The sequence below is a fragment of the Acanthochromis polyacanthus genome, chromosome 22 (assembly GCF_021347895.1).
Source record: "Acanthochromis polyacanthus isolate Apoly-LR-REF ecotype Palm Island chromosome 22, KAUST_Apoly_ChrSc, whole genome shotgun sequence".
Lineage (NCBI taxonomy): Eukaryota > Metazoa > Chordata > Actinopteri > Pomacentridae > Acanthochromis > Acanthochromis polyacanthus.
The window spans coordinates 21636082-21648038 of NC_067134.1; the positions used below are offsets into that span (position 1 = coordinate 21636082).

At 38.5% G+C, this 11957-nt stretch overlaps 2 protein-coding genes across 2 annotated transcripts; one reads left to right on the forward strand and one right to left on the reverse strand.

Annotated features, from left to right (window-relative positions):
- The first annotated feature begins 59 nt into the window (after positions 1-59).
- On the forward strand, positions 60-3410 carry LOC110953607 (acyl-CoA-binding protein-like). The gene is made up of 4 exons (XM_022197704.2): positions 60-1618; positions 1883-2000; positions 2966-3028; positions 3274-3410. Exons 1-4 carry the CDS (start codon positions 1613-1615, stop codon positions 3345-3347), a joined length of 261 nt encoding a protein of 86 aa, XP_022053396.1. The 5' UTR covers positions 60-1612; the 3' UTR covers positions 3348-3410.
- On the reverse strand, positions 2216-11828 carry LOC110953606 (vasoactive intestinal polypeptide receptor). The gene is made up of 13 exons (XM_022197703.2): positions 11610-11828; positions 11439-11538; positions 10910-11023; positions 10335-10441; positions 8784-8893; positions 8476-8608; positions 7398-7551; positions 7256-7316; positions 7096-7165; positions 6365-6456; positions 5065-5203; positions 4927-4968; positions 2216-4838 (listed from the first exon to the last, which is right to left on the reverse strand). Exons 1-13 carry the CDS (start codon positions 11676-11678, stop codon positions 4653-4655), a joined length of 1377 nt encoding a protein of 458 aa, XP_022053395.1. The 5' UTR covers positions 11679-11828; the 3' UTR covers positions 2216-4652.
- Positions 11829-11957: the final 129 nt, after the last annotated feature.

Below are 11957 nucleotides of genomic sequence, written 5' to 3' on the forward strand. Positions count from 1 at the left end.
TTTGGTTAACTTCATGAAATGGGGGAAAATTTTAACTAAAATACCCTCACTTTATTTGGTACACCCTGCTAGTAAGAAGTTGATTTTGACATGATAGCATCACACAGCTGCACATCCATGATGCCAGTCTCCCATTCCACAACATTCCAAAAGTGCTACTGGATTGAGATCTGGTGACTGTGGTTACTCCTGGAGTACAGTGAACTTATTGTCATGTTCAAGAAACCAGTTTGAGGTGGTTTAAGCTTTATGGCATGGTGCATTATCCTGCTGGAAGTAGCATCAGAAGATGGTCCACTGTGGTCATAAAGGGATGGACATGGTCAGCAACAATATTCAGGTAGGCTGTGGTGTTTGAACAATCCTCAGTTGGTACTAAGAGGTCCAAATTGTGCCAAGAACATATCCTCACACCATTACACCTCCAACAGCAGCCTGAACCATTGATACAGTCCAGGATGGATCCATGCTTTCATGTTGTTTACTCCAAATTTTGACCCTACATCTGTAATAGAGACTCATCAGACCAGGCAACTTTTTCCGTCCAATTTAGGTGAACCTGTGTCAACTGTAGCCTCAGTTTCCTGTTCTTAGCTGACAGGAGTGGCACTCGGTGTGGTCTCCTGCTACTGTAGTCCATCTTCTTCAAGGTTCCACACGTTCTGAGATGGTGTTGTGCATTCACTGCTTGTAATGAGTTATTATTTGAGTTACAGTATCATCTCCAACTAGTCTGCCCATTCTCCTCTGACCTCTCACATCAACGAGGCATTTTTGTCCAAAAATCTGTCACTCACTGGATATTTTCTCTTTTTCAGACCATTTTCTGTAAACCCTGGAGATGGTTGTGTGTGAAAATCCCAGTAGATCACAGCAGTTTCTGAAATACTCAGACAACAACAATGCCACGTTCAAAGTCACTGAAATCCTCTTCCTTGTCCATTCTGATGCTCTGTTTGAACTTCAGCAGGTTGTCTTGACCACGTCTACATGTCTAAATGCATTGAGTTGCAGCCATTCGATTGGCTGGTTAGCTATTTGTGTTAACAGGCAATTGAACAGATGCACCTCATACAGTGGCCGTTGAGTGGATATCTTTATTATTTAAAGGGCTTGTGTCCACCATTAAAACAGTAAGGAAAAGCCTAAATGTGCAACAGTAGTGAAACCATCATGTCATTAAATATGTGGATGCTGCCATCTTGTGGTGTCTTTCTGCAGCGTCTCATAAAGTAAGTACTGCAGAAAAAGTAGCAAGAAATCATTTACATGCAGCTCCTTTACAATCAAGTCACTGAGACATGAACTATGAGGCAGCAGGTGCATTTCAAAAACTTTAATAATTGTGGAGTACTTGTCACAGTAAGTATAATATATATGAATAAATTTGAGCGACTAATTTCCCTTTACACGGATTCACATTTGAGAAATATAAAACCAAAGAAGTCATCTTTGTCATTTTCTGCAGTTTTTCCCGACAGCACTGACACAACTACCTCCCACTTTATCTTCATTAGCAACCCTCCCTACTGACGGTGTCATTGTAGGACCAGTTGGACAAGCACTGATTTACAGCAGCAGTAACAAGGTGTGTCTGCTTCTCGCTGCAGTCATGGCTGTAAGTACGATCACTTTACAATTTAAAGTTTCTTGTAATTGTATTCTAAAAATTTGTGGTATCAGTAAATGATCTCTCTTGTATATTTACTCACCCAGAGTCACATTAGTAGTGAGGTTGTTGTAGAGCTGGAATGTTTCTACATGTGTCCATATATGTGTCAGATGCAATCAGATCGGTTGGAACTTCTTCCTGATTACAGCACAAGAGCAAATACAAAAGTAGGACAAGGAGAGATTATTCATATTTTGTCTCATTGTGCAGGAAACCTTTCAGAAAGCTGTGGAGGAAGTGAAGGAACTGCCAAAAAGACCAAATCAGGCAGCTCTCACCCGACTGTATGGGTTATATAAACAAGCCACAGTTGGTGATGTTAACATAGGTAAGTAACTTTTCTGAAAATGTGAGAACACTGAAGATGGCTGTTCTGCTTTGTAAAGAGTTCTCTTAGTTCTCCTGTGAAGGGAGAGGAGGGTGGAGTAGGAACAAATGATGTCCAACAAGTTGGGTGTCATTTTAGGACTGATGCCCAGACTGATAAGTTTAAACAAGGGCTTGTTGCTTGGCATTCTTACGAGCAAAAATTGGAGAAACATGTTTTACTGACACTTTGTTTAATATTCATATAACAAATAAGAAATGTAAAGCTCCTGACACACTTAATGTCAGATTTTTAGCGTTTCTTATTAACATTACATATTCATGAGTGCATAGGCAGAAATCAAACTTGGGGACAGAGTTTAACGCTTGAAACCAGTAAAAACAGTTCAGATAAACATAAAAGCAGAATCTCATTTTACATTTCAACATATTTTACAGCTTTTGTTATTTAAAGATTAAAATTAGAGAGAAAAAATAAAGTTACATTAGCTCCACCATGACCAACAACACTGCTGCTTACAGATTAATGCATTATAAATAAAATTACAATAGTATACCGTGTAGTTGCCAGGGTCCTTGTATTTATTGTTTATATATAAGTCTAAAAATACTGGAACATACCTCAAAAATACTCCTCATATATATGTTTTTAATTGTAAAATGTAACCCCTGAAATTCAGGGAACTTACGACCCCAAATGCCTGGAGAATTTAGAATGGACATGACCTCATCGGGAGCTATAACCATGATAAAACAGTCACAGGGTGGATCTTTCTGCATGAAGTACTTTCATTCTTCACATTTCGCATCTGTAATTTTTACATAAAATTTTCTGTTGGAGACTTTCACTTGTCATGGAGTGTTTTTAGAAATGTCGCTATCGAGCCTGACAGTTTGAGCAAAAACACACACCAATACTAAGGATGTGTAAAACCCAGTTATTGATGATTGTTTTTATGTCCACAGAACGTCCAGGGATGTTGGACTTTACAGGAAAAGCAAAATGGGATGCTTGGGAAGCAGAGAAAGGTCAGAATGACGGGCCCTTTAAAGAAAATGGAAAAAAAAAACAAAAAAGAGATCAACTAAAAATACCACTCTGTAAAGCCGCTGTATCTAAAAATGAAGTTTGGGGGAAGATTATTCTTTAACAAAGCTAAATTTAAAACAACTTGCAGTCTACACTTATGAACAGAACAAACCTAGTCTTGACTATGTCACATTGTTCCTGCAAAAACTAACTGCTTTGTTTATTTTTGTTTCTCAACCTACAGGTCTGACCAAAGATGAAGCAATGGCCGCTTATGTTCAGCTGGTGGAGCAGCTAAAAGCCAAATATGTAAACTAATGAGTTTTACTCCCATTTGTTTATCACAAGAAGCTTCAAAAAAGAAAAAAAATGTAGAACTTTTTTGACATGTTGCTGCAGTATTTGGTACATTACAACTAAGTAAGTGTGCATGCTCGAGGGTAAGCTAATTTGAATTTCCACCATTTAAAGGAACAGGACACCTTTTTGTGAAATAAATTTTTGAGCTTTCTTGCTGAAAACATGTTTGTAGGTGTGTCTGATTGTTATAAAACTAAAGCCAGCAAGCATTTAGCTCATCTTAGCATTAAAAGTTGAGGTAGAGGACACCTTTCATGAGAGCCCGAGCAGCTGGTTTAACATGAAAGCTGTTGGTGCAACCAGGCCCCCATTACTGCTCACTTCATTTTTAGCATACAGACATCAGGCTGTCGTCAATTTACTTGTTTCTCACCAAGACAGCAAATAGGTGTTTCCTAAAATTCCAAACTATTCCCCTAAACCCAGTTACATTTCCATCATCTGTACACAGGACTGACTATCACAAATAAACACTTGTTCTTTTGCCCTCACATTTCTGCTTCTGTCGTCCTCTAAGAAACTTCTAAAATGTAGCAGAAGTTCAACACCTACAGATGTTTATTCTTGGACTTAACGTAAAAGTTGGATGAAGCATGATGGTGTGAAAAATGAAGCCAGAGAAGAAATGCCTGCATTCTTTCTAACATCCAGCAGGGGGTAACTAATCTGGTTGCCAAAAGAAATCGGATTGTATAAAAGTTTATGAGTAACTGATGTAAATTCCCTCAACGGGAAAATTTACCACAGTGAATAATACTTTGATACTGCTGCCGTCAAGATATTGGGGATGTTTGGGTTTTCCTAGATAGAGTTTACTGCGTTTGTTTTCGCAATTTTACACATGGCGATCAGATTCCTTGTTGTCACTGTGAATGTTAGAGTGTTAAAGTTTTAAATAATATTTTAACAGACAATGAATGAATTTGGGGCATTACATTTGAAATTCATTTATCAGGATTCATGAAAAGTACCTGTCAGATTTCATTGACGTGAAATGTAAGATCTAGTGTTTTAAGAAGTCAAGATAGCGTGACCACAATTCCGACATTTCGTAACCCCTCCAGCTGCAGTGAAGCGCTACTAAATAGTAAATAGCTGCAGTGCCCTTTAATTAAATGCTGAAAATAGACTGCATTATTGAAATACTACAAGGAAACCAAATGATAGTGCTGCTGTACTAAACACTCAAGTTGCAGCTGAGGACCAGTTGACTGCCAGCGCTAAGCCAGAGTCTGTTTTGTATTGAGCCAGTGCCAGATGGAATCACATCTCCACAGTATCCACAGGGAGTCCGCTGGTCGTCGGGCTGCCTGGAGAGCAGGGCAGCAGGGAGACCTGAGTGTGAGGAGACCCGCTGTGGCTGATGGAGCCGTGATGCTGCCGCTGCCGACTGGGGAGCGGACGAGTCAGCCTCCACCTCTTCCACCGCCTCTGAATCTCATGCTGCACCTGAAAAAGTAACACACCATAGATCCTCAATTTGGGACACACTTGAGGAAGTCATACTGAATTGAATTTATCTAATAATCTCACCTACCTCTCCATTCATGAAGCAGTAGAGGACGGCAACCACAAAACCCTTAGAGTGGTGAAGAGAAAAGTCCAACAGTGAAGTCATTTTGTTATATCTTGAGCTAATCGGAGGTTGTGTCTCCTAGACATACACCTAGTTTACCTGTGTGGAGGACAAAGCCAGCTCTGCAGCGTTCCATATCTTAAACACAGAGCTGCTGACCTCAACAGGTAAGAAAACAAACAGGATGTAATGCAGGCCGAACAGAGCCACCAGGAAAAATGTAGATTTGATGAGCCTCCTGAGGAAAGAAAAATAAAGCATTTTATTCAGTAACAGTAAAAACAATTCTCCCATCTCTTGCACTTATATATGACTGTGATGTACCTTCTTCAGCTAATTTGCAAGAACAAACCAAACACTTCAAACTCCCATCTTAATCTCTCCAAGAATGCTTGAATGGTTGTTATGGAAACTTAACATCTGGTTGGTTGCTGTTGAAAAGGCATTTACCTGCAGTGTCCTTCTATTTGCTTCTGCCCGGTAAAACGAACCTGTTTGTGTGTGCATTTTTGCAAATAGGAACAGTTTTATTCCCTTAGCAATGCAAAATACTTTCCCCAAATATGCAGTGTATTTACTGTAAGTATACACTCACTGACCACTTTATTAGGTACACCTTGCTAGTAAAAGGTTGGACCCTCTTTTGCTTTCAGAACTGCCTTAATTCTTCATGGCATACTTTCAACAAGGTGTTTGAAACATTCCTCAAGATGGATCCATGCTTTCATGGTGTTGACACCAAAATGTGATGATCTGAAAGGGAGACTCATCAGACCAGGTAATGTTTTTCCAGTGTTCTACTGTCCAATTTTAGTGAGCCTGTGTCAACTGTAGCCTCAGTTTACTGTTCTTAGCTGACAGGAGTGGTACCCTGTGTGGTCTTCTGCTGCTGTAGCCCATCTTCTCCAAGGTTCCAGATGTTGTGCGTTCAGAGATGGTATTCTGCATTCCTTGGTTTTAATGAGTGGTCATTTGAGTTACAGTATCATCTCCAACTAGTGTGCATGTTCACCTCTGACCTCTCACATCAACGAGGCATTTTGGTCCAAAAAACTGTCACTCACTGGATATTTTCTCCTTTTCAACCATTGCCTGTAAACCCTAAAGGTGGTTTTGCATGAAAATCCCAGTAGATGAGCAGTTTCTGAAATACTCAGACCAGTCCGTCTGGCACCTGTCTTCCCCATTCTAATGCTCGGTTTGAACTTCAGCAAATCGTCTTGACCACGTCTACATGCCTAAATGCATTGAGTTGCATCCATGGGTTAGCTATTTGTGTTAAAAAGCAACTGAACACATGTACCTAATAAAGTAGCCAGTGAGTGGATATACCACTGAAGTTGCTATATTTGGTGTATAATATGACTGACAACGATAACACAGTGTGAGAACTACTCACTTAAACTGGCTGAATTCATTCCTCTGTGCGTCTGGCATTCTGAGTTTGCTCACCAATATCCTCAAAATACCCAAGAAAAAGATGAGATTCATCTGAAAAGATTAAAACCAGATTGTGTCAGTTGAATTTGAAATGTTCATAGTTTTTAGAAAGTAGACTTATGTGTTTTCTTGCCAACAGTTAAATGTAATGTTTATACCACTGCCATGCATGTTTGCAGAATACGAAGCTCAGCACAAGCAGCTGATTAGCTTAGCTTAGCAATGAAACTGGAAATGGGAATATGGTAGCTTCTGACACACAATAGCAATGCATGTTGTAGCTGGTTAGTTTAGTTTATATAAAAAAAACTGTAAAATTTAAAAAAAAAAAAAAAAAAACAGAGTGTTTGTCATATCCCAGAATACTTCTTGGCTGGATGGAGTGACTTTCTAAAGCCTGACCAAGAAATAGTCTGGTCCAAGTTTTAAAGACACTGGTAGGTGATTTTCTTAAAAACCTTAGAACCAAACCAGGCCAGCTGCATTCCTGTTTATATCTGTTATGCTAAGCTAATTAGCTGCTGGCTGTAGCTTCATATTCAGCAGTCAGACATCGAGTGTGGTCACAATCTTCTTGTGTAACTCTTGGCAAGAAGGTGAATCGGTGCATTTCCTAAAATTTCAAACCATTTTTTACAGTAACTATCTCAAAAAACGAAATACAAATACAAGAGGAAACAAAATTTTTACAAGTATAGTAAGAAGGACTGGAACTCGAAGTATCCACCAAATCCATTCATGTCTCCTGGTTTCCCAACAGCTGTGTCAAGGAAATGTAATTGTAAAATCATTCTGTATAATAATCTAAAAGCTGCAATTAAACAGTACAAAACATATTTTAACCCCTTACCCTTCGTCTTCATAAAAATACTTGGCACACCCCCAGGAGACAATAACAATCAGTGGTAAACCTGTGTGGTGAAATATGTCTTGGTTAAATCCAGAAAAGCACAAAGACGTTATTAAACTGAGATGCCTGTGATTCTTCCTACCCCAGCTCAGGACGATGTACCAGACGAGGTGTTTCTTCAGGGAGAAAAAGGAGCGGCTCACCAGGGTGAAGAGAAAGTGACCCTCCGCCAGCAGCCAGCTGTAATTCGCAAGGATGGAATAGTTGGAAAACATCAGCACGACTTTACAAGCCACCTGCAACACATAGTGACAGGATAGAAGGTAAGTTGGGTAAGTATTGGTGAAGAAGTAGTTAAACAGCACCATCTTGTGGAAAAACTATTTTACTGCATGAAATAGTCATCTAACTGGAGCAGATTTTAGATAGATAGATAGAAACTTTATTAATCCCGAGGGAAATTTAATTTTTGCATCATTTCAAAAGTTTTGCTTTAAATTTACTAGACAATTATGTAGAAACATGGCTGTTGTGTTACCAACTACACAGTTTGCTAATGAAGCTGCAGCAGACAGCTAACTCAACTGGCATGGCATGATTGGACATAGGGCGAAACAGCCATCATAGCCTTGTTTTTAATATTTAACGGAATACTTTCTGAGTAACAGGGTATACCTTGTTTATTTAAGTAAAACATTTGCTTTGACTTGAGAGACGACTGAGTTCTTTGAGCAAACAGTATTCCAATGAAGAATTTTCTTCACATATGTCGTGTTTGATGAATACGAAACAGTAAAAACAACTACTTTCAAGGGGTTTTGTGTGGAAACTATTTATTTGTTTGGTGCACTGTTTACATAGACTTTTTGCTGTTTCTCTGACAACTTCATCAAAATTCCCAGAAGCCACTGCTCCAAGGCAAGAGCACGATCTCCCATGTAAATCTTAGACAGACCAACACTAGCTGTTTCCTCATCCCTCTGGTCTTTAAACTAAGCTAACCACCCTCTAGAACTTGTTTACTCGGCTTGAAATAACAAATAATGTGTGCATTTTGAAGTCTCATTTTTTCAGTTTTTCATTTTTAACCACAGACTTTCTAAAAAGGGAAGAATCATCCACCACCCCACCAAAAGGTTTCCTGCAAAGCGGTTTGGCAGCTCAGTGTGGTGGCTCTGGACAATCAGAAGGATAGTATGTCAACAACAGTCTATCCATACCGGGTAGGAGTCACAGTGATAGAGCTCTTCATCAGTAAACAGTTGAGCATCTCTGACGAAGATGAAGATGGCTCTCAGGATGAAAGAGATGAAGAGCTGGATGTGAATGTAGTTCCTGGTGCAGTGCAGCTTCCTGAAGAAATATTAACATTCACAAGTTATTATATAACCCACAGCTTTAAAGGGTAGATTCAGTGATTCAATCGAAGATATGCGAAAAAGGTGAAAAGGGAAGACCGGTGCAGGATTTCACACAGTTATCTGTGATTAAAGGAGAGGCAGGGGGAGAGGAGGAAAATGTTTCTCACCTAAACAGACAGAATATGGCGATAGCAATGGTAAGAGAGATGAGGGAGAGCGTGTATCCGGCTGTGTACATGGTCTTCACGAAGGAGAAATACAAATGGGAGCCTGAAGACTGAACAAGAGAAAGTGAACAGCATTTCATTACTTCCCAAAACAGCAGGATTTGGCAGCATATGTGAGACAATAAATCATCCACATTTTGCAGTCCATACTGGGTCTGACTCAAACTCAGTTCAGTGTTAATTATTTAGCTTGAAGAGAGTGAGGTGGTCCATAGGCCAGAGACAAAGGTCTAGCTAAAGTCAGATATCAAATTTATCTCATAAATGTTGCCTGTTTTGAGAGTTGAGTCGCCGATTTACATTAACAAAGCTTTCATGTCTGTGTGATAAATATGTGGTCATAGCCAGGAGACAGTTAGCTTAGCATATATAGTGTAAATAATAGATAAACAGCTACTGCATGTCTATAGTTAGTTAGTTCCTGGATTACTGCACCATCCAAGATATTGTTCCAGCATGTCACTTCTCAATTTGCAGTTTTTCCATTTTTAAAACAAGTGGGCTTACCTCTTTCCTCCATTTTATAATCTGGATGCTAAGCTAAACTAACAGGCAGCTGCCACCAGCTTCATATTTACACACGTGGACAAAATTGTTGGCACCCCTCAGTTAAAGAAGGAAAAACCCACAATTCTCACTGAAATCACTTGAAACTCACAAAAGTAACAATAAATAAAAAATTATTGAAAATTAAATAATCAAAAACAGCCATTACTTTTGAATTGTTGATTAACATAATTATTTAAAAAAACAAACTAATGAAACAGGCCTGGACAAAAATGATGGTACCCATAACTTAATATTTTGTTGCACAACCTTTTGAGGCAATCACTGCAATTAAACGATTTCTGTATTTCAGTGAGAATTGTGGGTTTTTCCTTCTTTAACTGAGGGGTACCAACAATTTTGTCCACGTGTGTAGCTACAGTGTGAGAGTGATTGGAACAACTTTTCATTTAACACAGAGCAGAATAGAGATGTTCACAGACTGAAAATGAATCTTATCATTTGCTAAGCTAACAGGCTGTTACCTCAGGCTTCATAGCATATTAAGTGCTCAGACACAATCAGTGTTGCCATCTTACTTATAGCAGGTGTATTTCTCTGGTTGTTAAACTCAAAACTGGCACACATTTTGTTAGACTGCAGTTAGTCAAATAGCATTTGGTTAGTGCACATCTGAGTGTATCTGTGCCTCATGATTAAATAATGGATCAACAGCATGTGCTATATGTAGACTGGAAAGTAAAGTCAAGTGATCGTTGCTATACAGTACATTTAAAACAACAGATGTTGAGAGAAATATGATTAAATTTACAAATTCAAATAAAGCTGTGCAATATTTTACACAGAACATATTCATCAGCAACGATGCCACAATATTAGAAATATTACAAATTGACTTGACTCATTTAAAAATTAAAGTTTTGCCCTACATTATTTGATATAAACAAATATACCTGACGAATTGAAAAAGCAGAAAGTGCAAACCTCTCCAAGAAACTGCAGTGTCTCATTGAAAGTGTAGCCACACGCATCTGCATGTGGGATCAGCAGACCTGTCCAGCCATCTGTAGTGCAGTTACGTTGGACTTTACCTGGAAAAAAAGAGCAACAAAGTCACAGCTCTGTCTCCCTGAGTGTGAAAAATAAGGCAACTAGAAAAGCACATGCAGTACAATCTGAAATATAATGTCATAGACCTGTGAACATAGCATCTGTGTTCCAAATATTGGACATATCAGGCAGTAAAAGAGCTGCAGCACCATTCATTTCCCTCTCTGATAAACCTCTGGTACTTCAAATATATTTTTATGAAATCTATCACCGTCATCTCCAGTCAAATACCAAACACTATAATGTGTTACCCAGAGTCTCTGTGTACATGAAGGTTTTATGGATCAGTGTTTGGATAGAAAGCCTGAGAGGTACAAGTTGTATTGGATCTCTGTCAAAACAAATTAGTTTCCAGGCAAATATCTAACCATTGCAATGCGGGGTAGATGTAGTATAGACTCGTTTAGATAATTAGTGGCTGTAAATGTGTGTCACTGTTTGCATTTTACCTTCTGAATCAAAAAAATCTGGACATGGCTGAGAAACTGTTTCCCCGAGAAAAGCTGGTGGCCAGCAGTTCAGGTGGTCCCACATTCCGTTGCAGTGAAAACTCATATTGTTCTCTTCATAGACAAAACAGAAATGAGAGTTTTTGTTTGCTTAGATTAAATGTAAATAATAGAGAGAAGTTTTAAAAAGTAAAAAATAAACAACGTGATGATTTAATTGTAAAATAAATACTGCAATCTGGATTAATTTTCTTAAATATCTTCAGTATCTTCAGTGCCTTCTGTGTTTTGGCCTGTGGATTTCAGTGTGCATTGCGTTATCTGACCACTAGGTGTCACTAAAACATTGAGGGAAATTTCTGTAAATTAAACAACAAAAGAATTTAATTCAAAGTTTTGTATCATTTAAGAAATCACCAGCATTTTCTCAATGGTAATTTTCACTGAGCAACAATTTAGATTTACTGTTTAAAATATATATAGCATAATAGGAAGGAATTACACCATTTAGAAAGCTGAATTAACTTACCTGTTGCTTTGTGTGACATTAAAAGTTGCAGATCTTTCATGCACTTTTCTTCCTCGTCCACAAGATTCACATGAGGATGACAACCCGATGACGACTTTACCTGCAAGACATGGAGGTATTAAATGGTAATTTAAGTTTTCATATTACTAAAAAATCTGTCTTTTTGCTCACCTGGGGTAATAGCGACACCCCAATAAGTCCAACTTTTTTCATTTTGTCAAACAGGTTCCCTTCTGTCATCAGGATCAGTACCTATGTCCAAACCTCAAGCTGCATATCTTATTGGAATGAAAAACACCATCCTGCCAGGCAACAGATATATGAGGTCTGAAAATCAAACATGGGCAGATAATCGAGCACAATGCGTTGCATGACAATCTGGATGGGCGCTTTTATCAAGTTAACTTCCATAATGTTGACATGTCCTTTCAAAATAAAATCCTAATTTCTCGGCACAGGTAAATGCATGTTAGCAGTGAGTATATTTATTAAAATGTTTATTGAAAATTGTAATTTTAA